The sequence below is a fragment of the Rhinolophus sinicus genome, linkage group LG07 (assembly GCF_036562045.2).
Source record: "Rhinolophus sinicus isolate RSC01 linkage group LG07, ASM3656204v1, whole genome shotgun sequence".
NCBI classification, from domain to species: Eukaryota; Metazoa; Chordata; class Mammalia; order Chiroptera; family Rhinolophidae; genus Rhinolophus; species Rhinolophus sinicus.
In genome coordinates, this window is record NC_133757.1 from 59033633 (window position 1) to 59059982 (window position 26350).

At 40.4% G+C, this 26350-nt stretch overlaps 1 protein-coding gene across 6 annotated transcripts; it reads left to right on the plus strand.

Moving 5' to 3' along the window:
- The first annotated feature begins 1241 nt into the window (after positions 1-1241).
- GHITM (growth hormone inducible transmembrane protein) lies at positions 1242-17576 on the plus strand. 6 transcript variants are annotated; one of them, XM_019755560.2, is made up of 9 exons: positions 1242-1379; positions 2801-2968; positions 3913-4012; positions 5268-5379; positions 5801-5942; positions 8889-8997; positions 13761-13949; positions 14409-14580; positions 16180-17576. In XM_019755560.2, exons 2-9 carry the CDS (start codon positions 2840-2842, stop codon positions 16262-16264), a joined length of 1038 nt encoding a protein of 345 aa, XP_019611119.1. In that variant the 5' UTR covers positions 1242-1379; positions 2801-2839; the 3' UTR covers positions 16265-17576. The 6 variants fall into 6 exon arrangements, with proteins under 6 accessions (XP_019611119.1, XP_074195816.1, XP_074195813.1 ...); XM_074339715.1 differs by having other exon boundaries at positions 1275-1296; XM_074339712.1 differs by having other exon boundaries at positions 1375-1411.
- Positions 17577-26350: the final 8774 nt, after the last annotated feature.

The following is a 26350-nucleotide window of genomic DNA, read 5'->3' on the forward strand; positions in this document are numbered from 1 at the left end:
ACAGTGCTTGGTGTAAAATGATCCTCAGTAAATATGTACTGGGTAAAAGAGTGAAAGAAAACAAAAACAAAAAACCTTCCTTACATAGCAGAGAAATGACTTTTCATTCTACAAATTATATGCAATGAAAACATCTGGACCTTTGTAGAATCTCCTCCCCTGAGTCGGGGGTAGAACTTACATGCGTCTAGACCACAAAATATAGCAAAGGTGATGGGATGATCACTTCTCGATTGCAGTGCAATATATGACACACCTCAGCTAACTGAAACAGGAGAGTCTCCTGCTGGCTTTGAAAAACCAGGCTGCCATGCTGTGCGATGGCCACATAGCAAGGAACTATAGAGCCCCTTGAAAACAACTGTGGCCCCTGCTTTACAGCCAGCAAGAAAGCAGGGATCTCAGCCCTACAACCACAAGGAACAAATTCTGCCACCAACCACATGAGCTTGGAAGAGACCACTGAGCTCCAGAAGTAACTCAGCCAGGCCAACACTTTAATTTCACCCTTTTGAGACTCTAAGCACAGAATTCATTTAAGCCATGCCTATATGTGTAAACTACAGAAAATGTGAGGTAATAATAAATAGATGTTTGAAACCTCTAAAAAAAAAAAAAGAAAAGAAAACATCTTGAATAGTCAGGCCTCAGAACAATCCTGGGTAAGAGGCAAATTCTGTCCCATCAGCTCTATTATACAAGTATATACTGACGCTTGAAAATGAGCCATGGGGAGGTCACAGAATAATGAAACCACTCCTAAAATCCTGCCACGCCTCCCTTTGACCTCGTGTGTCTTACATCCTTTTCTATGGTGAAATCCATAGAAATACATAGAACTAATCTTTGGCATTAGACCCAAGGAGCACATTGGCTTCTGTGTGCCAGTTAACACACTATTTCTCTCACTACATTGTTGAAAAGGCACAAAAATGCGACAGTAGTAAAGGAACAGGGCAACGGAAGAATTTTTAATTCTCACACCATTCTCTTTCAATTTTTAAATAATTTGTGTAACAGCTGCGAGTGAAACAAGGCTAAACGGAAGACGAGCTCGGTTACCCATAGCTAAAATGGCCTAGTGCCTTCTCTGCCCACATCCACAATGGACGTTGACTGCAACGCCCCCAACAATCCTCCACCGGCCCCACCCCCCAGCCCGGAAGGCCTCCTCCCTACTGTGCCCGCCCTTCTGTCAGAGATCTGCTCGTGATTGGTTGTTCATAGTGTTTGCCGCTTCTCCGGATGTGACGTAACGCAGTGAACCGGAGGAACTGCGCGCACAGACAGTAAGGGGTGGGTGTACGACCGAGGTGTACGCGTCTGTGTTTCGCTGCCCCGGAAGGGGAGCTGCGCGGTTGCGGTGACCGGGGACTGAGGTACTGCTCCGCGGGGATGACAGGCACCCGAGGTTCACCGTACCCTTCATGCCGGCCCCGCGGGGCCGCTGGGTGCTTCTGGGGAGGGCTGGAGGTAGCGGCGCAGCTTGCTGCGTCACAGCCTGGCGGCGCTTGGGAATCGCCTTGCGGGTGACCCTGGGCGTGGGGAGGCGACTGCGGGGCCGGAGGGTGGGTGGACAGGGGCTCTCGCTGGTTGTTGAGGTGCAGAATCATCCTCGCTGGCTGGCCGCAGAGCCGCCGCCGGGGCAGATAACGGGGTACCTGAAACGGGTGTGTAGAGCTGTGCGCCGACTTGGGGAGGCTGGAGGCTTGCTGCCGGCTTCCTATCAGAATCTAGTGAGCTGGTGAACTTTGTCAAGGATCAGGCGCCTGAGCTCATCAATGCTTACAGAAGCCTACGGCGTTGGTATTTCGTAGCTAAGGAACTTGAGTCTGAGAAGTCACGCATTCGCGCACGAGGTCACTTCTAGCATGAGGCAGAAGCAAGAGTCCCATCCTGTTCTGTTACGCGACAGGGAGGCCACGCTGACCTAACTGGGCCTCATTCCCAGTAGGTGTGTTGAGGACTAAGGGAGTTCAGCTGTTGGCTGAGCTGATGCAATGGTATGAAATCGGTATTTTCCCAAAGGACATGTCCAGTTATGTACACCCGGTGTACATAGAGCTGGTGACTGAGCTGGAAGCATGCTGGGATAGGTATTTTCAGCAAGGATTCTTGTATTTGGTGGTGCTAGGTAAAATACGTATTCCTGTGTTCCATTCCTAGAGGTTGAATCATTAGGACCAGAATAAGACCCAGGAATCTATATTTTAAGATACATCTCAGATGGTTTCAATACCTTGAATATCTTTATATCATATTCTGAAGGGAAATGATATTTGGCATGTTTGGCAGAAATTTAATAATGTTCGGTTTCCATTGATGTCTTATAGTCTTGCAATGCAGTATGACCTTAAATAATTATTCATCTCTTCCTTGGATGACATTCTTCCTCTGCTCAAAAGTTACAGCGTGTTCTTTTTAAATTTTCCATTAAATGCTGGTATAAATTTTAAGTCAAAACCACATTTACAAAAGCAATCATACACCCTGTAAGTTTTTCTTAAGATACTAACATCCACTCTGTATTAACCACATATGTTGTACAGAGTCATACATTTTGTTACTGTTTAAACTGTGATTTAATCCTAATTTGGTGTTCCAACTCAAACTGGGTTTTGTGGAATGGATTTCTTGAATTAACAAGGGACAAGCAGAGGATTCATCATTAACATTCAAAAGGTCACTTTATTCCATCTTTTGTACTAAAATATGGTTGTTTTCTTCCTGTCTTTGGAACCCCTATGTCCTTTCCTCAATTGGTTAATGGGTTATTTTTTTTTTTTGTATCTCTAACTAGCATTTTAGATCTGCTTGGTAAACCTGGTGTACCACCACCATGCTGGCCGCAAGACTTGTGTGTCTCCGGACACTACCTTCCAGGGTTTTCCACCCAACTTTCACCAAGGCCTCTCCTGTTGTAAAGAATTCCCTGACGAAGAATCAATGGCTCTTAACACCCAGCAGGGTAAAGATAATCTGAATATTTTTACATTGTCTGTCTCTCTCTCTGTGCCCCAGGAACATTTTTTTTTTTTTGATAGTATGAAGCTCCCTACTCTACCATTAGTCATTTACTGAAATAGCCCTGATGATATCCCTTATCTCATATAAAACAGAACTCCTATAACTTCCTTTACTTACAGTTCTTGAGTTTCTCATTTAGAGTAATTTGAAGGCTTGAGACCTATGTGGTATAGCGTAGAGATCGTGGAGCCTATAATCAAAAGCTTAAGAACCTAGGAATATTACCAGTTGACCAATAGCTTTAAGACATTACTAAATATGTCATTGCAGCTCTTGTTCAGAGAATGATTAAATAAAATCTGTCAGGTGAAAGAAACCCATTTCCTTTAACAATAAATTTCCCCTCTAGTAGTCAAAGTAGAAGTATAAATTTTGAAATGTGAGGTAGATAAGGAAATATAGAGAATTTAAAGGAGACAACGTTTTTCCTCTTAAGTTCAACTATTGAAAAGGAACTAAAACAGGTAATAGTCATCCCTCCCTTTGGCTTTGTGTTAAACAAAGATACCTTTCTTGAGCCCATTTCTCAGATGAAAAAATGTAGCTAATACTGAATGCATGTTTTTAAAAAGTTAGCGTTTAAAATATAATTCTCGAGATATAAATAAAATCTGTAGTTTATGAAATGGACAGTTATTCTGAAACTTAACCTAAGAAGTTAAGTTGTAATGAGTTAGTGAGTCACTTCGAACAGAGAGCACAAATAGGGTCTCCATTTAGTTTCTTAGATTGGCTAACATACTTTCGTAGTGCAGTTACATACATGGAAAATACCATATTACTTTACATAGAGTTTTCTAGTGTAACAAGATCCTTCGTTTCATTTTATTGTTAACATTCTGTTTTGGTGTGGGTGGTATGTGTCTTTGTTTTCATGTATGTCAGGAATATGCCACCAAGACAAGAATTGGGATCCGGCGTGGGAAAACTGGCCAAGAACTCAAGGAGGCAGCATTGGAACCATCAATGGAAAAAATATTTAAAAGTAAGTGTCAGTCTTTAGTTTTTAAAGGAGGTCTATCAGCAGCTTCCTAAAATGTGCAAATTGTGTAAATGTGCATTTCCTGGGAAGAAAGGCAATCATTTTTTATCATTTTCAGGGATCTAATGATGCAGAAAAGAGTGGTACTTCAAACTGGTTTCAGTGGTTCCCAGTCATAGTTCCTCCAGAGAAAAATTTTGCTTTCATCATTACATTTTTAAGGATTATTAGTTAATATGCCATTATCTAAAAGGTATTATCTGTTATGGAAATTCATTTGAAGTTGCATAGAATCTTCATTCAGGCATATAATATCTGTATGCTTTAGGTCAAGAGTTTGTCACCAAAACATAGGTGTTAATAAAAGCCTAGCTGTTCAGGAAGGGTCCTCTTAACTGGCTGCCCGTATAGGGCCTCTCAGGAAATAATGCCTTCATGAAGTCAGTTTGGTTCACAGTTTGCATTTCAGCTTTGCAAGTTCAGAAACTAGATTATTAATCTACCCAAAGCCAGTCAAAGAACACTACTGCTCCTTAATCTAGCAAAATGTCAATATATTAGAGTGGGAGAGAGCCCTAATTGGTGTTCCCTCAGGGCATTTCTGATCAATAGGTTGGCTCTAGAAACCAAATTGTATGAATCATAGTGACAGAATAGTAACATTCTTAGTGAACAAATTTAGACTACAGGGAATAAGATGGTCTTGATGGATACCTTCATCCAGTTGAAGTTGATGAGCGTGTTTCTCAGTGCTCTAAAACAAGAGGACCCTCGCCCTTGATGCTGCTGCATAAACACTGATTACAGTTTTCTTTGGTTCCTTTTTTTCTTGACTCCACTTAAAGGACCATATTTGCTAATAGCACTTTAGACACAGTGTGATAACGACTGTTAACATTTCTTTCTCGTCTTTATTTTCTAAGTGTCATGAGAACATACTCCAGACTTTTATCAATAAAACATATCACTGAAGTCCCCCCACATATACAGACACACTGCCTCCTCCAGTTTTGTTAGGGTGAGATTAAAGGTTAATCAAGTCTGATCTTTTTTGTACTACTACAACTATGTTTTTACTAGACGCCTAGTCTTGAGGCCATTTCTGTGTCCCCATATGTACGAATTACAGCTGTTACAAAGAAGTATGGCATATGATTTTATTTCCATCTTCTAAATGTTGAGAAGGGTTTAACTACCAGCATTTTAATTTAATCAAGACATGACAATATTAACCTGAATTTCCTCCTGTGTTCTCTAGTTGATCAGATGGGAAGATGGTTTATTGCTGGAGGGGCTGCTGTTGGTCTTGGAGCATTGTGCTACTATGGCTTGGGAATGTCTAATGAGATTGGAGCTATTGAAAAGGCTGTGTAAGTAAATTGTTCCCAAACAGTTCCAACCTTAAAATTTTCCAGTTTTCTTGTCATCTTTACCTTTTGCCACTTTTGCAGTGTTTTATGTCTAATCTTCCAACTATATAGAAATATACATGAAAAATAGAATCTCTTGTTTCCCTGACATAAATTTATTCAAACCTAAATAAAAACCTTTTCCCAAGGTTGTATGTGCTCAAGCAAGGAGGAAATGTGTTGCTTTATGTATGAGCCAAGTGTTTTCTGTCATTTATTTTTTACGGTAAAGTCAACATGTGCATCATCATTTTCATGATAAATGAGTGAATAAGATTTAGAGCAGTAAAGTAGTATTTCCCAAGGCCTCCCAGCTAGTAAATGATTCAACCAAAATTCATATCTATAATCTTATAAATTAACCATGTTGTGTTTTTTGCAGAATTTGGCCTCAGTATGTGAAGGATAGAATTCATTCTACCTATATGTACTTAGCAGGAAGTATTGGTTTAACAGCTTTGTCTGCCCTGGCAGTGAGCAGAACTCCTATTCTCATGAACTTCATGATGAGAGGCTCTTGGGTGGTAAGTCAGCTTGTTTTTATTTTTCCTTTTCCACTACATATCAAAAGACAACAAATTGGGGAAGGGATGTTAAATGGAAAGAATACCTTACTGCATTGAACAAGTGCAGCTGAGACAAAGTAGGAAGTACATTATGAGGTAAACTTGTCTTTGTTGAATATGTATTTTATAGCAGCAAAGGGGTTTGAAACTGAACTTACAGGTACGTCCTATTTACCTAGCAGCAGATACCAAACAGCCTCTATTTTATAGCAATTTACTAAAAAATAAGGCAGACCCAAAACCATTGTAGAGGTCAGTGGAAAATACCTGTCACAAAAACCCAAGCAAGCATTCTCTACTATTAAGAGTAAAACAGTGCTGCAACTATTCTGCATTTTTTTGATCCTGTATAAGTTATGTATTCAAGGAATGTTTCTTGAGTATTTGTTGTTTTGCTAGATACCAAAAAAGGATTTCAAATGTGCCTTTTTTCCTACTATCTAGTTGGAGAGATGAACTGTAGTAAGTGTTGAAGGATATACAATAAGAAGTAGAAAGTATAAAATCAGTTGAATCACTGTTTTTGTTTTGGACTAGTAGGGAAATTCCATGAAGGAGACATTTATTTCATCAGGGCTATTGAAGCCTAGCATTTTCTATTTTGGGAGAGGACAAGGGTAGTCCAAGTTGGCAGAACAGCTTGAGCAAAGAAGGTAGTCAGTAAAAGTACTTTGCAATCCTGTTAGAGTGAAGTTCAAGTATTTGAAGTCTGAAGTATAAAGAAGACAATTAGGGAATGTTTGCCAAGCTGAGGAGAGTGCCTAAGCAGTGAGAGCCCATTGCAGATTCTGGAACAGCAAAACTGGTGTGCATTTGAGTATGTAAAGCTAAGGTGGAAGAGACAAGTAGGTGTACTAGTTATGCCTTTGTAAGATCTGGCATGAGGGGTGATATTGTGAACTAGAGCAATAAGTGAAGCTGGACGGGGAGGGAAAATGGGAGAGTTTCTGTAATACGTACAGCTTTTCCTTGCAAACTGGTTCTCCCCATACGTAATCCAAACCCCATCTAACCTCCAGATCCGTAATACTTTCAGCATACTATACATTTCAAAAGGAGAACTATTTACTAGTAGTACTGCCGTTTGGATAGTCTGATATTCTTAGGATATTGCTTCTCAGATCGTGTCATGTATTGCCTAGCCTAGAGGTTCTTGAAGGCACAGAATAAGCATGATGCTTATTCAGTTTTAATCAAAGGTAAATAATTTAAAATAGTTGTTTTTATAATAAAGCAAACATGGCTTATTGAGGAAGATTAAAATATGCAAAAGAGTTTAGCCCCTAAAATAAGACTTCAGAGAAGTTTTGTGCTTTGGCCATGTTCTCAACCCCCTGTGGGTGTAAGATCATTTTCACCTCCTGTGAGGGCTTAAGTAAAATAGTTTGGAAAGCCAGACAGGTGCTACAGAGATGAATATGTGACCTTTGGAGGGGTGCAGACACATACAGATAATGTCAGCGGTGGTACCAAGTGCTTTTGGAACAGAGGAGAGGCATCTGACACCTCTCGTGGCAGCCAAGGGACCTACCAGTAAACCTTCCCAGACGAGGAGGTAATCCTTGAGTAAGTCAGACAAATAGGAAGGAAATAGGAACAACAAATAGAATTAGAGAGGCATGAACCTGGGGCACGTTTGCAGCCCTACCCATTCAGTGTAGCTGGAGCATGGACTATGGAAAGGTAAAAGCCAAAAAAATGGAACTGGATCATGAAGTACCTTAAAAGAAAAACAGAATTGTGATAAATATCCTGAAAATGATTTGTACCGAGATGTATGAAGTAGTTTTTAGTAAGTGTTTCTTCCTTGGAAAATGGGAGAGCAGAACCCAGTGTGCTTTCCGTATCAATATGAGTGAAGTCTTTCCCATTCTCAGCAAAAACAGATGTTCTGTTTACCTGTCCTTTGCATCAGAGGTTGCCCATTTAGATGTCTGGGTGTCAGACAGTGCAGATGAGTGAGGCAGGGCTGCTTTGTCTAAGGGGATTATTGGCATCTAGAGAAAAGCCTTCCCCACTAACAGCATTCACTTCAATTGTTTGAGTAGTTGGCCAAAACAAAATACCTGCTGCCTGCTTCTGTCCAAAGGCTGCAAGTTTGCAGTCACTGCTTTAAATTTTCTGAAAATTCATTATTGTCTTTCTTACATTATCTACATTTCTTCCTTGTTATTTATGCACAAGGAATATTTAAACGTCATAACAATGGAAGTCTAAAACAGGCAAAGAAAAGGGGAGAGGACCAAATCAGCCAGAAAACTAGGAGGTTAGAAACGTAGAATATTATTTCCCATCTTTCCCATGTGCTTCTATTTTTCAGGTTTTCATTTTAGTAAATACGGAGTTCAAGGCAGTGTGTTATATACCAGGGGCGCCAAAAAAATGTATACAGATGACTTGTATTCATCTTTTGTTATCGGTATATATTGAGTATTGCAATTTTAATGCAGCTTTTTCCTTTCTTAAAATGTGTACACATTTTTTGGCACCCTCTGTATATATTCAAATTGGTATATCATGACTAAGTTTTTTAAATGCTGCTTGTACTGCCCAAATCAACATAATTAAAAATGTTTATTCTGGGATTCTTAAAGGGATTTTGTTAAACCTCTAACGAGAAGGAAATTTGTGAAAGGTGGTGCTGTCAGTCAAAGGTCAGCTCATTCACTTGAAGGTGTCTGCAAAACTTGATGTGTGGCAGTAGGGGGCACTCTTGCTAAGCTGACCAAACTGAAATAAACCCAAGGTCTTTAATGTGCTAGAAAAATACAGGATTCTATTTATTATCCTTTGGTTTTGTAAACATGCTTTATTGGAGGAACTAACTGAACTTAAAACTCAATGGTTTCTACTTTGTTGTTGTATTATAAGAATTGGTTTTTCTTAGTAATATGTGTCTTTCAGGCAATTGGTGCAACCTTTGCAGCCATGATTGGAGCTGGAATGCTGGTACAGTCAATACCGTATGACCAGAGCCCAGGCCCAAAGCATCTTGCTTGGTTACTACATTCTGGTATGTTCTGATTTTCAATTGTTATTAAGCAGTCTTTAATACTGTATTTTTGGTGGCTCTTCGCAACCATAAATGATTTGTACATAATTTAATTAAGCCTCGTGTTTATAAACCAGTTAATGGTTCTGACACTGGTTCTAAAGCCATGGGCATCCCCAGTATTACACTTGCCTTCTGTGACAGTCTATAATAGTATATGTAGAGATTTCTTTTTGTGTATTTTGTCTAATACCAGGAATATTTAAAATCTGATAAACATCACTTGAGAATTGTTTCTGTTGTGTGTCTTTAAAAAAATAAAAAGCAGGGTGAAGTGAAGGAAGCGGTAAGACACATAAAAGAATAGGAAATTTTTGCAGTGGAGCATTGGGGAAAAAGCAGTGCTTTGGGGTTTGGGGGGAAGATCTTCAGAAATGCACATTTGTGTTTGATACACTTAGCTGGGTTTGTAGAAAGATAGTTCTTGGCCCAAAGTTACCACGAGCGGGGCAAAGGCTGTTCACCCAGGTATTGCAGAACAGTTTTAGTATCCTTTTAGGTATAGGTTGTCATAGCTCCCTTAACACTAATATTTTAGAGTTTAGACAAAGTGTTTTCCATTTCAAGTACCCCAGGATTTTCTGTCTCTGGGTTAAATAAAGAACCAACCAGACCTAGAAACAAAAACACTTCTTGAATGCATGTTCTCTACCACAATGCAAGACATTTATAAGTATTTCCCTGAAGCTTCCAGGGAGACAGGCTCTGAGATGTTTTAATATGGTTAGTAAATGGAAATTCGGTTTTTGGCACTCAATATTGACAAATTTGTGATGTGAAGTAAGTCATTTATCTTCTTCACGTGCTATCTTTATTTTGGTAAATGTGTGTGAGACAGCATGATTTCCCAACCTTGATTTTCAAGTCTGTCTTCTATTAGGTATTAGTTTATTCAATCATAGATAATCTCCATAGAGCTTTATACCCTGTTTCCCCGAAAATAAGACCTAACCGGATAGTCAGCTCTAATGCGTCTTTTGGAACAAACATTAATATATGACCCGGTATAGTGTGGTGTGGTGTGGTGTGGTGTGGTGTGGTGTGGTGTGGTGTGGTGTGTGGTGTGGTATTGGGTATGGTATTGGGTAGAGTATGGTAGAGTATAGTAAGACCAGGTCTTATATTAATGTTTGTTCCAAAAGACGCATTAGAGCTGATTGTCTGGCTAGGTCTTATTTTCGGGGAAACACTGTAGGACAAAACCTTTGAGAATGGGAGGGAGGTGGAATATTATCTTTCAGTACCAATAACCTGCTTTTAAGAAAAATAATTATTCAAAACATAGTATGTGCATTTGCTAATTCTGTATCCTTTCATTGAAACACAAAATTCCTCACCATCTGAATTTTAACATTTATGTTTCTAAATCTCTATTGTAGTATTTTGGCCAGTGAATAGAGTTCTGCACCTGTTTCCCATTTTAGACACTTGAGTTCCTGAGAAAACAAATTCAGTGTCTTTATCTCTGATAAACAGTAGATACTTATACTTCCTGAACTGAATTATAATAGCTATGTGTTGTGTGTCTTTTTTATTATTTTGAGGTGTACAAAACAATGTAATAGACATTCACACCCCTCACAAAGTGATAATCCCCATCCGCCAATCTACTGCCTCTCTGACATGTATATAGCTGTTACAATTCCATTGACTTTCCACCCATTCATTCAGTGTTTGATTTGTTAGGAGTCACAGGACTCAGCATATAGTTGTCCTCAGAGCTAAGGTTTATTACAACAAAAGGATGCATGACAGGAACAACAAGGGGAAAAGATGCAGGCAGAGTCTGGAAAAACACACAGTTTCTCAGTGCTCTCTCATTCCTGTGAAGGGACACACCAAGAATGTGAAAAGTGCAATAACGTGCATTGTTTCTACCTAGGGAAGCCCCTTAGAGACTCAGTGTCCAAGGTTTTTATTGAGGGTTGATCATGTAGGCACCCTCCTAGCAAATATCAAAAGCCAGACTCCGAGAAGGAAAGCAGGCTTAAAGCATAATTCACAGTGTTTACACAAGTAGTATAACCATATCAGTTAGAGAGTGGCTCAAGTGCCAAGTTCTCAGATATCAGTCAAGGACTAACCTTGCAAGGAGGCTTTTGTAAAGATAGCCTTAGGCCTGCTGTGTCAACCCATTCTTGCACAATATGAAGGCCAGTTTTTTTCTTTATTTTTTTTGTTGTTCAAAATATGCTTTATTCTTCATAAATATCTTCAGAAGCTGTGCATACGTTAGCATGTTTATTGCATAGATAAGGAAGCTGAGGGTGGGTGAGGTCACACACCAGGAAGCGCTGAAATCAAGACTAATACCCCAACCTTATTTCTTCAAGATCCACACTGTCCATTTCTTCATTCACTGGTATGATGGGGTTTGGATGACCCAAGGGCAACCACTCGCAGCATCAAAGGGACATCAGAGCTGGCTTTTGACTTACTAGTAACATCCAGATACATTCCATTTTCGTTTTTTATCCAGATGTTTAACACCACCATGTAGACACAGCTGTGGTCTCAATCAGAACTAAGTGATAATTTGCCAGAATTACTGAAATTTTCATTGAAAAACTATTGTAATTGTTATTCCCCTGCTTGATTGAGATATAATTGATACCTAACATTGTGTGAGTTTAAACTATACAGCATGTTGATATGATACACTCACGTATTGCAAAATGATGGCCACCACTGCATTAGCTAACACCTCCGTTCCATATTTGCCATTCATTTTTTGTGGTGGTGAGATTTAATATGTACTCCCTTAGCAACATGAAAGTGTGTGATACAGTGTTATTACCTGTCAAAAGTTCAGAAATAACTGCAGTAAAACCAATGTATTATCGAAATAGTAACTAGTAAAACTTTATTGTGCACACACCAAAATGACAGTTTGCAAACAGGAACACTCAACCGAAAATATGAAGTGGGGCTCAGGGGTATATTATTATAAAACAGCTTACGTAGTGTGAAAGCAGTGACTGTTCTTTATAGTGATTGTTATAATATTAGAATTTTCTATGGTTATCTCATACCAACCTTGGGAAACAGATCAGGTTTTCTTTATGATTTCCAAAGGCATAAGCAAGAAATGACCCAGGTAGGGTAAGCTAGTCGTGCAAAATAAGCTAAACTAAGCTTTATTTGTATGACTAAACCGGTTTTCTCTGCCCAGGGAATGTTTAAGGCTGCTCCTCATTTGTTTTTTATTTTAATGACACCGTGCTATATATTAGATCCCCAAACTTGTTAGTCTTGTAACTGGAATTTTATACCAGTGCTCACCATTCCCCTCTACCCAACTCCTAGTAACCACTACTCCACTCTGTTTCTCTAAGTTTGACTTTTTCTAGCTTCCACATATAGGTGACATCATATGGTATTTGACTTTCTCTGTCTGACTTACTTCACTTAGCATAATGCCTTCAGGGTCCATCCATGTTGTCAAAAATGGCAAGGTTTCATTCTTTTTTATGGCTGAATAATATTTCATGGTATATGTGTACCACCTTTTCTTTATTCATTCATCCATTGATGGACACTTTGGTTGTTTTCATATCTTGGCTATTGTGAGTAATGCTGCAATGAACAATGAAGATCCTGATTTCAGTTCCTTTGCTATAAACCCAGAAGTGGGGTTGCTGGATCACATGGCAGTTCTAGCTGTGATTTTTTTAAAGAACCTCCATATTCGTTCTCTATAGTGGCTGTACCAATTTGCTGAATGCCACTTTTCATTCACAATAATAATGCTGAGTATCCTTGTTAAATTTGTAGTTGATTTGTCCTTAAGCAGCAAAACATCTATTACCATTTAAGACTTTTACCAGAAAGTATCATTAAAAAGTCTCTGAATAATCTTAAAAGTTTTGCTGTCAATTGCAAAATTGATGGAATTTTTATCCCATGTCTTTCCTAGAGCAAAAAAAGAAATTTTTAATTATTCACCATCATGAAATACAATTATCTTATGACTTGATTTAGAAAATGTTATTCTTGCAAAAGAAATATACTAGTATTGAAATTTCAGTATGATGATAGGTTTGTGCCTATTTGTGAATTAAACTAATGTTTAAGTAAAGGATTAACTTGTTCTGCCCACTACTGAAGTAATGCCTAAGATTTTTTTATTGAGCTTTACTTCATTACCTTTACTTCATTATATTGATAATTTTTATGAAGACGTTTATAAATATCTGACAAATTATTTTTATAAGCTGTGATAACATTCCCTACTGTGCAAGGTAACAGCAGTGCCTTTCCTTGAAGTTTCTGTATTTTTAGATTAGCATGTACTCATTCTCTCGTTTTACTTTGTTTCCTCTTGGCAGCAGTAGGTTTGACTTTGAGTTATTCATTTTAAGCCATTTTATCTCAATTCTTACATATATGAATATTATTGTAAAGATTAGTGTTAGATTCAGATCCAAATAATGAACTACACAGAATTTGACAGTTACTAAAAATATCGATTAGTGTTTGTACTTGTGAGTTGTGACTATTTGACTAGAAATAATGTTACTGTTATGATTTAGAATTTGGATAGCCACAAGTTTTGGTTGTGGAATTTGGGGGGTAGTATTACCTAAATCAGGGAAAGACTTTCTCTAATCATACTGTTTAACGATAAGGTATAATATGTTCAAATGGCACGTTAGTTAGAAGTGGCACTTTCCCCTTGGTTGTTAATTAGTAAATACTGAAGTGTCCACTTGCTCTTCCTCCAGGTGTGATGGGTGCAGTGGTGGCTCCTCTGACAATATTCGGGGGCCCTCTTCTCATCAGAGCTGCGTGGTACACCGCTGGCATCGTGGGAGGCCTCTCCACTGTGGCCATGTGTGCACCCAGTGAGAAGTTTCTGAATATGGGCGCTCCCCTGGGCGTGGGCCTTGGTCTCGTCTTCGTATCCTCACTGGGTAAGCCCCTGTGCTTTGACACTTGGTTCTTGGTTCATGATGTCCCCAAATAATCTTACGTACTCATGTATTCTACTGGAGGCAATATATTTAGTCATTTTTAAGAGTTGTTTAAAAGATACATGCTAATTTGACTGAATTTTCTTATTTGGCATAATAGTAAACCATTATTGGTTTTAACAAATACATCTAAAATGGCAGAGTTAGTCTGCAAACATGGAAATTGCTCTGATGCAAGAACCTTTCTATAATGTGGGCCAGTGACCCTTTGAAGGAATGAGTATCATGGGTTTTGAACTGAATGTACATAACATTAAACAGTGCTTATACTCAGATGTTATCTGTGCAGTATACCAAAGAACATTTGTTTAAGCAATGTTAATTATAAACCTAGTTATAGAAAGTCCTTTTTAAAAAACAAACAAAACAAAAAAACCTTTTTTCCCATTTTGATTTCAGGATCTATGTTTCTTCCACCTACCACTGTGGCTGGTGCCACTCTGTACTCAGTGGCAATTTATGGTGGATTAGCTCTTTTCAGCATGTTCCTTCTGTATGATACGCAGAAAGTAATCAAGCGTGCAGAAATAGTACCAGTGTATGGAGTTCAAAAATACGATCCCATCAATTCGTAAGTAGTCTTTGATGCCTTCCCCTGTCACATAAAGACAGTTGAGTTATTTTATCCTATTTTGTTTTATGTCTGTATTCATTTCCTAGGGCTGCTGTAAAAATTATACAAACTGGGTGGTTTAAAATAACAGAAATTGATTCTCTCGCAGTTCTGGAGGCCAGACATCTGAAATCCAGGTGTCATGAGGCTTGGTACCGGCAGAGGGCTCTAAGGGAAACGTGAATTCCTCCCCTGGCTTCTGTTACAGCCAGCAGTCCTCACTGGTCCACACGTCGCTCCAGTCCCTGCCTCTATCTTCACATGGTGTTCTCCTGTGTCTGTCTCTGTCTCTTCGCTTCTTAGGACAGGAGTCGGATTAGATAAGGCCCACCCTACTCCAGAGTTACTTCTTCTTGACCCACATCTTCATTACATTTGCAAAGACCGTGTTCCCAAATAAGGTCACCTTCACAGATGACCAAGGGTTAGGACTTCAACATATCTGTGAATTCAATCCACAACACTGGCCTTGGCATGTTTTACTATTTTATTTCTGTTGCTGTTGGGTCTAGTCTCTCTCTAATAAGTTATGTATCCACAGAAGTTTGATTGTCTTACAACTAAGTGTAATATTTAGGTATTTATTCAGCTAATGAAGAGTATTTTACGTATTTTTGTTAATTATCCTTATGGTGCTCTTGTTGGTCAATTTTATATTTAACAAACTTTAGAACTGAAGAAAGATGTATTAGTCAAGTATTAGTTGTTGGAAAGTGTACATAATGGACTTGAAATGTTCAATAGAAAAGCCTATTTTATTAAAAATTGGAAAACACCTCAGTTTGAAAATTTTGTTTTGGAGATACTCAAATTTAGCTGATAATAAGTGTTTTAATATAATAATGCTTTGTCTTTTTCTTGGCCTCTCCACCTAAGTTGGGTATTTTATTTAAATTTTCTTGAGTTTCATGGTATCGCATTTTTTAAAGGAATTTATTTTTTTCTTTAAAGCTAAAAATATAATTATTTTTTTAAATGCTACTTATAATGCTTACAGATTTAACAGTTTCTTTATTTGGGTGATGGGGGTGGGGTGTTGTGGGGGTATATTATATTTTAAAATGCCAGACTTGGCATCTAACACATTTTTGTAAAGGTGTTTCTTTGGTTTTGTTCTGATTTTATTGTCTATCACCCCGTTTTTTCCCCCACAAGATACTGTACTCAGAGTGTTAGAGGATAAAATAATGATTTTTAAAATGTTTAAACTTTCAACATTTAAAAGATTAATCTGCCAGAAGAAAATCTTGGCTGTTTTCTAGTCTCGGATTTCCTTGTTGGCATCTTTTTAAAAATGTCCATCTTATGTACCTAGGACAGACAATCAGTACTGCTTTTCTTCTTTTCTAGATTAAGAAATAGCCTTTATCAGGTGACCTGTTAGCTTAGTTGTTTAGAGCATGGTGCTGATAGCACAAAGGTTGCCGGTTCAATCTCCACATGGGCCACTGTGAGCTGCGCCCTCCTTAAAAAAAAAAAAAAAAAGAAAGAAAGAAATAGCCTTATCATTGTTATTAGAATTACATCATATTTAACGGGAATTATTTTCTTTTCTAGGATGCTGGGAATCTACATGGATACATTAAATATATTTATGCGGGTTGCCACTATGCTAGCAACTGGAGGCAACAGAAAGAAGTGAAGTGACTCAACCTCTGACATCTTTAAGGCATCAGCTATCTTTCTTGTTTAATAGAGGCAGGTATTCATTAAATCGTTTGTTCAAGCAACTTTCGTTGAAGTTTAGAAGATAAGAAGTTATCATCATGTTTCAAATGTTCCAGTAATGTGATGCTTCAGGTCTGCGTTTTCTTCTGGAGAATAAATTCAGTAGTTCTCTTCGAAATAAGCATACACATGTCCAATGTTCATGTTTGAGTGATTCTGAAATATTTCAATGAATGTGAAAACAGATTTGTGTTGTGAGAATTTAAGTGTTTTATCTATTTTTAAATTGATTTGGTTAAGTATTATAAAAATTAGCAAACTTCTATTTACCTGCATCTATTTTGGAATGCAGAATATTAACAAGTAATGTCATGAGTGACATAGAGGTTTGGTGAAGGGGTCAGAGGGAAGTAAAGCATCACCTACAGGCCTTCTGTGGCTATGTAGAACTTAGGACTTGTGTCAGTGGTGGTGAGCCAGTGAGACAGCTCATTCGCTGAACTTATCAAAAGAGCATAAAACAAAGACATAGGTGATGCATTTCCTGCTATTCCTTTTAGTGCTCTCTTTATAACATACGTGTGATCATGTTTGGCTTCTCATTGTTTGACATTGTTGTGACAGTCCAGAATTCTATTCATATGGAGAATGCCTTATATGTAATATATATATGTGTGTAAGTTTAATTTTTGAATCTTCTAGCACAAAATATCCTTAAAATAGCTTCTCAGGATAAAATATTCAAAGCATGGAAACTTGTACTTTCTAGTATACAAACAATATGTTCATAATTGCTGAAATTTTTTGCATATTTATTGAAATGCTTAATAGAGTACACACTTGCCTTTCTCATCTCTGCAAACTTTGAAGCTTTTATTAGAAAATCCTGTTTATGACTTACATTTGAGATTATGAAAGCAGTTTTTCTCCTAAGACTTGGTTTCTTGCATTCCCTCTCAGACTAAGCACTAGGAAAAATGAGTCATTCTTCACGAACTGTATCGATCAAAAATGTAATGGGCAAAATGCTTCCTTGGTGTGTCCCCTAGCCGAATTTTCCTTCTCTCCTGCGTAGACCATTACTTAACTCTCTTGTGACATTTGTAAGTTTTTTGGTAACAGAAGCGTTAGTTTTGGAAGTGCCTAATTAATGAAGTAAGTGTGTATGGTTATTGAGGTGATTATTGTTCTTGATAAGCATTTATTACATTAATTCAGAAATAACTTTTAATGACCTCAAATTACATAAGATGCCTATTTTTGAAATAATAAAAGTTCCAGCCAGATGGTGTTTGCTCTATAATTTTTGTAGCTGATGCATATGTATACCATTTGGATAGGGGATTTGTTCAAGAAAGCAACTTAGTCTCTTACCCAGTATAGCATATATAGTACAATATGATTCTGACTGGTACTTACAGCTAAACTGCCTTTCTTTGAACCCCAACTCTTCCACTTTTTATGTGACCTAGGCAAATTATGTAACCTCTCTGCCCATTTCCTTATCTATAAAATGAAAATGATAACATTTCATAGGTTTAAAGTGAAATGTGCTGGCACTTAGTAAGCACTATGTAAGCTTTAGCGGCTATTGCCGATTTGTTTTGGGATTTTTTCCCTAGGAAATATCTAGGTGCCAAATTTCTATCTTTTCCTTTGTCTACGTTAGTCCCTGTATAATGTCAGTATGATCTTAAAGTGAAATCGTAAAGGTCCTTGATGATGGCGATCGCGGACTTCAGTGATCCTGAAGACGCTGAGTTTATTCTGTCCCCAGAATTTATACCTTCTGTGGACGTGCAGTTTAACAAGCACAAAAATGCATTACCTAGTTAACAGTGAATCTTTAACTTTAACACAGGAGACACAAAATTTACTGAAACTCCCATATGTAATTATCTTATCAATTGCCCTGATAGGCATCAGCCTTCTGTTCTGGGAACTGGCCACCCTCACCACATTCCTGAGCAGCATGCAAGCACTCTCCAGATGCAGGCAGAGACAATTGCTTCAGGGGGAGGAAATAGGTTAAGTATAAACCAAGCCATTCTGTTAAGGCTTTAGAGTTAACTGCAACCATGGCTCCCCACAGGTCCTATTGTCTTCAGTCACATTTTAGAACTCAGAGTTTATATCCTTATGTTTGAATGGTGTCACACACAAAAAACAAAATAGTAATTTTAACAGTGGGTATCCAGCAGAAGCTTATCTAGAAAATCAAGTTTTTTTGTTTTTTTTAATTTAATGACTTAGTATTTTAATTTCTGACTTTGCTAAGACAATGAAGACTTTTCAGTATAAAAAGTGAGTTATATAAAATGTGAATACTTATACTAGATCTAAAGTGATAACAGAAAAATCCCAAGTTCCTTGGCTCTCTTACCATACCACTTCCCTCACTCACATCACTCATAGGAAAGAGTGAAAGACCTGAGAGTTGATAGGTTTTAGGCAAAAAAGAAAGAAAAATATCCATTTCTCATTTTCTAAAACAGCCTCTGAAGTGATGTGTTGTTAAAAATAATCACAAAAAAATAAAGGCCATTTTGGTTTGGTTAGAATGACAGCTAACGAACACTCACTCAGAAAACATGAATGTAGCATGCAGGCACCTTTGCTACCTGGATCCAGGAGAGATGATGATGAATAAAAATTGCCTTCTGAAGAGTAGTATCCCCAGGTCAACACAACCCTAGTCCATTGTGATGAGTGTCATAAGAGAAATGAACAAAGTAATAAGTTTCCAAGGTGTCCCAGGAGGAAGTCTTCAAGAGTAAATACAGTAGTTTTATAGCACATAAAAAAGGGGGCGTTTCACAGCAGAAGGATGGTGGAGGAAGAACAGGGATATGGAGAAAGATGGCAAGAAATGTGAAAGTTCCCTTGAAGCCTGATTTCCTGCTCACAACAGGTTTCTGTTCTGTGCCAAAGGCCCTGAACCCTTGGATATTTTCTGTGCACTTAAAATGTTAGAACACGGGAAGAAAGGCCGACATGTTTCCCTTAAAATTACTCATCTGGGTATAATGTGTCCACATTAAAGTTCCTGAAAATAATACCCAAGATTTGTATTGTTTCAGTAGGGTGGGAGGGTCCGGAAGGCTGATAATAGCTAATGATTTAACTGATTATTTTATATGCTGTGTACTAAGCCCTTCGCAACATATCTATCATAACACTCCTTTAAGCTAGGTACTGCTATCCCCACTTTGCAAAGGAATAAAGTGAAAGCCACAAGTTCAGTCTGCACAAGGTCAGACACATATGGCTGGGAAGAATAAAGTGGTAGAAGTGAACCTAACCAGTTATACTGGGAAGTTGGTGATGAACGCCATGGGGCGGAAGTCCCATCTGAGAAAAGTACTGTACAAATTAAATAGGTTGAGATTCTGCTGAACATACCTGAAAACATAATTTTAGTGTTTATCAAAAGGGATTGACCTCTGTCTGAAGGACAAATGGTAATCATATGTTACTTCCCCAGATCCTGTTTCTTATATAAAGTTCTAGAAACTCCCAGTTCATTTGAAGCTACAAATCAAACCATTTTTTAAGGTCAATGTAATCAGTAAGATGAACTCCTTAAATGTACTCAATTTAGCTAGCACTCAAAATGGAGGCCACTTTTCAGGAAAAGATATGAAAGCTATATGACCTTGAGAACTTAGTCTTTTGTGTAGCAGTTCAGGAAAATGAGAAAGCTTCCCCAATAGTAGCACTTGAAAACAGCAAAAAGAACATTTTGTTCCAGAAACAGATGGAACCAATTAGAAGTCTGATGGGTAGGGAATAATCTGGACCGTTCTGCCCAGTGACTCCCAGGCTGCTGGCCGCTAAGGGTGAGGGCAGGTCCAGCACAATCTCTTCTCTGCCCCTCATAGCTTGTACGGGTTCCTCACCTCGTGGGAGGGATATCGGTCTGTGGGGGCAGAGCCCCAGAAAGTAGTTTACAGGCTCTCGGCCTCACGTGGAGGGGTGCTGGCTCAGGTAGTAGATGGCCATCAGCTGTAGCCATTGAGCCATTGGCCACTAATACAACTGCTGCGGCTACGAAGGAGAGCCGAGGAGAGTGGAGCGTCGTCGGTCGGTTGCAGACAAAAGGGACAGCAGGTCGCACGTCCAGTGAACCCAGCCTCCGTGACACCGCAGTGGTATGACTCCCCTACCTATGGCTCCGTGGGTGTTCCTTTTTGGCCTCACCATATCCTGCGTTCTTGTATGGGGAGCGGGAGCAGAGACCCCGCAGGCCTCCCCGCATGACACGGTCCTAAGGGGCCTCAGCCTTACACCTTCAACTGAGGCTGATGGGGGGTGGGGGTGTCGCAACATCATTGCATGCAGTTGGAATCCTCCAAGTTCCCTGTGGCCACACCCAGAAACAGAATTGATACTTTCTGGATCAAAACACATTAATTCTCACAACTGGGCACACAAGTTGAGAAACATTTTTTAAACATTTAAAACAAATGGTTTCCACAGAGCACTTTGTAAAAGCTGCTTGATCACCTATAGGTACGGCATCAGCTGACCGTCATTCCTTCAGGCTCGCGTGCCTGGAACATGGGGACTGCCCTGCTATGCGCAGGGTGTTTTCACATAGCGTCGCAGCCTGGTGAAATGAGATTCAGATGATCTCAGGGTGTTACACGTCTTAATGTCATTCACTCATTAGTCACGTTACCTCAATTCTAAGATGCAGTACTTCCCCCGCTTCATTTCTGAAATGTACATCCAATTTCTTTTTTCTTTTTTTTTTGGCGATACTAAATAGCATATCAAAATCAGTCTCATTTTTGAATTGAGGAAATACAGTATTTTCCAGTCGTTTGTTTCCCATACTTTCCTGATAGTTCATTGTCCTGTAAGAACAGGTATGTGAAGGATTCTTGTGAGAATTAGCTATAGCAAATTTTACTGATGAGTCAAAGGGACTTTTCGACAAGAAAGTACAAACCTAGCCCCGCCCAGTTACGTACTTCCTACAGGTTGAATGCAGAATGACTCCCCAAACAGGAAGACCATTGAAAGCTGAGAGAGAGCATTAATGTGATTTGGTATGATCTGACTGACTATTCATAACAGGAGTAAGGGATTTATTAGGTTTGTTCAGTTTGATAGTCCTTGAAGGAATTAACTCTTAAAACCAACTGTGGGCCGGCCGGGTGGCTCAGGCGGTTGGAGCTCCGTGCTCCTAACTCCGAAGGCTGCCGGTTCGATTCCCACATGGGCCAGTGGGCTCTCAACTACAAGGTTGCCAGTTCAATTCCTCGAGTCCCGCAAGGGATGGATGGTGGGCAGCGCCCCCTGCAACTAAAATTGAACACGGCACCTTGAGCTGAGCTGCCGCTGAGCTCCCAGATGGCTCAGTTGGTTGGAATGTGTCCTCTCAACCACAAGGCTGCCAGTTTGACTCCCACAAGGGATGGTGGGCTGTGCCCCCTGCAACTAGAAAAACAGCAACTGGACCTAGAGCTGAGCTGCGCCCTCCACAACTAAGACTGAAAGGACAACAACTTGAAGCTGAATGGCACCCTCCACAACTAAGATTGAAAAGACAACAACTTAACTTGGAAAAAAAGGCCTGGAGGTACACACTGTTCCCCAATAAAGTCCTGACCCCTTCCCCAATAAAATCTTAAAAAAAAACCAACTGTGGGGAGAACAAGGATGAATGAGCCCTTTCTGCCCTGCCATTACAGCCTGGTTAGACATAGGCCAGTCTGGAAGACAGCATCTGATGGACAGGCAGTGGGTGGTGGCCAGGAGAGAGCTAGTAGAGAAGGCCAAGGCCCTGCTACCTGTTCAGCAGGACTGCTGGAGACAAGCCTTTACTATAGGTGGGGAACTTCCCGCGGGAACTCAACAGCATTGATCTTCACAAATCACTTAAGAGATCAAGTCAACAGGTAGGGATCGGGCTCTGTATTAGGGACTATTTTTAGGTACCTTGCAATTGAAATGTGAGAAATAGCAACAGGTGACCCAAGGTAATTGTGAAGTAGTTACCCAGAAACTACAAAAGCATCATCCAGACAAATTGCTGCAGGAGTTCAGAGAAAGGGGACAGTTGTGAGTTGTGCTAGGTGCCTGCAGGAACATAGGTGTCCTACACATACTAGGACAGAAGGGAGCTCCCTGCTTTGATGGGGAGGGAAATGCCAGGGGCACCACCCACATGCAGCATCGTGGAGAGTATCCTGACTTACTTTGCAGAGGGCACGGCCTCGACTGGAAACCAAATGTGTTTGTGACTCTGCTGTGTGTTCACAACTTAGGGCCTTCTTACTGTACTGGGTGCCTCAGAAAAGGTGAGCACGTGATCATCTACCTCATTGAAGTAGAAGAGTCAAAGTTGGGGAAGTGAGATTTTTCACTGTTGTTAATTCTGGATGGCAGAAAAAAATGGGCATTTGGTAGGTAAATGAGGTGTTTGGTATCTTTTTAAGTATGTTACAGCTGCCCCTGAGACATTTTCTACAAAGGAAAGTACATTTGGAGAGAAAGCACATTGAAACACTTCTCAGATTTTAAGAATTTAGTGGAAAGCAGAACATCTGTCCTGTGGCCTTGTCTCATCTCTGAGTGGAACTGGACCCTGAGCCCTCAGGTTCCTTGTAGCCCTGACATGCTGTGTCTGCAATGACACCAGGCTTGAAGCTTCCCCCAGGACTACAGAACCCTGGCTGCGCCTCACACATCCACCCTGTCTGGTGGTGCTAGGTATCGGGTGATAATAAGGAAAGGTGACAACTCTTTCTGGGAAGCCTGCTGCCAGACCTGCAAGGCTCAGCACAGATGCTGACAAACAGGACCCTGCTGTGGTTCTGCAGCGCTGAGGGCTGGCTTACAAAAGCAGAAAACCTTGCATTCCCATTCTCTCTATTGCCCAAGTCTCATACTGGCTCTCCTGGTCCTCCCTTCTCCATCAAAATCCACATTTGTGAATAGATCTGGTGTCAGTCATTTAGACCTGAATATCAGTGGGAGGTTTTTTTTGTTTTTTCTTTGCCCCAAATTGTGGTAAGAAAACGGTCATTGTTCCACATTAAAGAAGCACCACACATCCTTGAACACAAGTAAGGATTGGTATTTTTTGGAGACAGGTTCTTGTTGAAAAAAGGAGGGAAAGCTATGCACCCCACTTCCAGCAATAGATCACCTAATACAACAAAAAATTATTTTTAGGTAGCACAGTGCTTTAGCATGACACTCTTATCGAAAGCATCTGTTCCTCTCCAGCTACTGTTTCACAGAGAAACCAAGGAACAGAGAAGTTGATCAACTTGTCCAGGGTCACACAGCTAAAACGTAGCAGAGCTCTGGTCAGAGCTTGGATCATGTGGCTCTAGAGTCTGTGCTTTTACCAAGTGTAAGAGAGGTAGGGGGAGAGAAAGCAAGACAAGGGCCTTGAGTCCCTCAGCCCAGGCTGAAACCATGGGGTGCGTGTGAGGTGGTGGGGGCCAAAGACCAGAACTCCACAGGGAAAGAGCAGAAAGCAGAAAGCCAAGGGGCTCAGAGATGGTGTCTTTACAGGTGCTCCAGTACCAACATGGAGTGGCCACAGGCTATAAAAGGCAGCACCTTCTAGTCTCCCCGGTCATGGAAGAGAAGGTGACAGTCCAGCACAAGCCCCAGGATCAATTACAGCCCTGCCGGCAGTCACCGTGGTGAGGCAGATAGCCCACAGCCATGGTTGTGGGAAGACAGCTCCCGCCGGGGATAGAGAGACAAGAGTAACAGTGGGAGGATGCACAGCATCAGTGAGAACCAAGGGGGCCATCGAGGGCAGGGGGTGGGGTGAGTGGAGGTGACCCCAGGTTTATCAGCCTTGACCCCAGCAGCAGCATGCCAGAGGCAGGCAAGACCCATGACCCAGTGGGTTGGAGGTTTATGAGGAAGTTCTGATTAATTGTAAAAAATAGAGGAAGCTATTGGGTTTTTGGGTATAATTTGGGGGTTGCGTGTCAACTAAATACCAACGTTGTAGGTTATTTTTAATGACTCATGAGATCTCGTGGAACCAGCCTCAGCTTTGGAGTCAGAACTGGTCCCAAGTGAGAAGTTGCCACGACGTTTTTTGTGAGATGAAGGAAACTTCACTTCTCCTTGTTCCAAGATGAAAATGAAATGCCTGCCTCTCTGAGGTTGGGGAAGAATTCAATGAGAAGAGAATTGAAGGATTACTGAAGTGATCACCGAAGTCCAACCCCTTCTTCTATTATAAACTGATCTACAATTTGCTAAGCAAATATAGGAGGGGGACTCATTTCGGATCAATTGCAGGGTCTATAAAACACCCTTGGGAGAAGAGTGTGGTGGCCAAGAGGGAAGGGAGGGACTCGGGCCAAAACGCTAACTGTAAGGGTGGGGATGCTTCAGGCATTTTCCTAATGGAACTTAGAAATCACAAATTTGACTTGAAAAAATTTTTTCTTCCTTATAAATTCCCCTGTGTGCCTCTGGTGACTTTTTTCTCAGGAAGGCTGCCAAGTATTCCAAATCATCTTTGGAAATTATTCAAAGCTTGAAACTTGATTATTTTTGTACCCCAACTGCATGCATATACTTAAAACTAACAGGTGTTCCCGTTAAAATGCTTCTCATTTTCACCTCTCTGCTCAACATGAGATTTCAAATACTCTAAAGAGCAAGAGGTGCTGGTTCCATTTTTAAAGTAAGATGTTGACAACTATCTTTGAATGTTAAAAAAGCAGGTGAAAATCTGTGAACAGGGGTAGTATGTGGGGAGTGGAGTTTGGGGTAGAATTTGTACTTTAAACCCTGTGTTACTAACTTAGGGCAGGCAGAGATTGCTTCACTCATTTTTCAAAAGTATTTACAAAGCAGGTTGGAATCCTAGCATCTGACTCTATCCTTCCCGTCAGACATGTTCCCAGAAATACCTATAGATCTGTGAACCGTATGCACGAGTATGTGTGTAAGGAACAGAGCCCAAGATAGCTGCGCAGTGTCCTTAGGGCTCTGTTCTGTGATGAGGGGGGAAGAAAAAAAAAGCTGCGTTGAAAACCTGGCGTCTATTTCTGATTTCATGGCCCAGTGGCTGAAAGTCTGAGAAAATTGCCTAAGTCCTGGCTTAGTTGGACACGGGTTGCAGGTGAATCTCTCTTTACCAGCCAGCCATTCTCTGCTAATTTCTACACCACCACTAAGCAATTTAGTTCAGCTTTGCGATTTGACCTAATTTCTGCCCCCTCTGCCAGGTAGATTGTTCTTTTGCCCTCTATGAAGGTTTCCTAAAAGCAAAAGAGAACCATGCTAATGCAAAGAGTACCTGTTACAACAGGTAATGGGTGAGTGGCAGCTTAAGGCATGCTGTTGCCCAGAGAACTCAGTGGTGGCACCCCAAACTATCCCAGATAAAAATTGATAAAATAATAGTAAAAGTCTTTGATATAAACCATGAATGTAAATCCTAACCTCAGGAAGCATCTTTAGGAAGCTTTGCTGAGTGTATGGACCTGTAACTTACCGTTTAACTAAGGACAGCCTACTGGCTGGCAGATGTACCCTCAAGACAAGTCCCACCCTCTTCCTGACTCTCCTTCTGACAAGGGGGGCCCCCAAGTCTCTCCGGGGCACCAGGTCTGGAGTCGCCCCTGGGAGACCCCGTGTTCCTGACCACACCCTGCAATGGCCACGCCCCACAGCACAGCCGTCAGGATACACAGCACAGCTTGGAAAGGGAATGAGGCTGGGGCTGGGTGTGTGACTAACATCGCCTGACGTTCGGTCCATAATCCCAGCAGCCCCAACCAGTTTCTTCGTATGGATTGGTTTGAAAGGTTTTATAAATGCATAAAAGTATACAGGCTGACAGTCAAGATATCCCCTGAACCCTGATTTGCTCACCAACTTTCTGAGTTTGTGGTCTAAATTGTTTCTCTAATCTCCAGAAACAGAGCAGGGCCAGTGAAGGGCACTGTTGGTCGGTCTCAGGCAGCAGGGAATGTCTGAATTGGCTGCCAGGGGGACCAGGGAGACCCTGGACAGCTGAAACAGATACTGCCATCTTCCCATGTGCCCTTCGAGGCTTCGAATG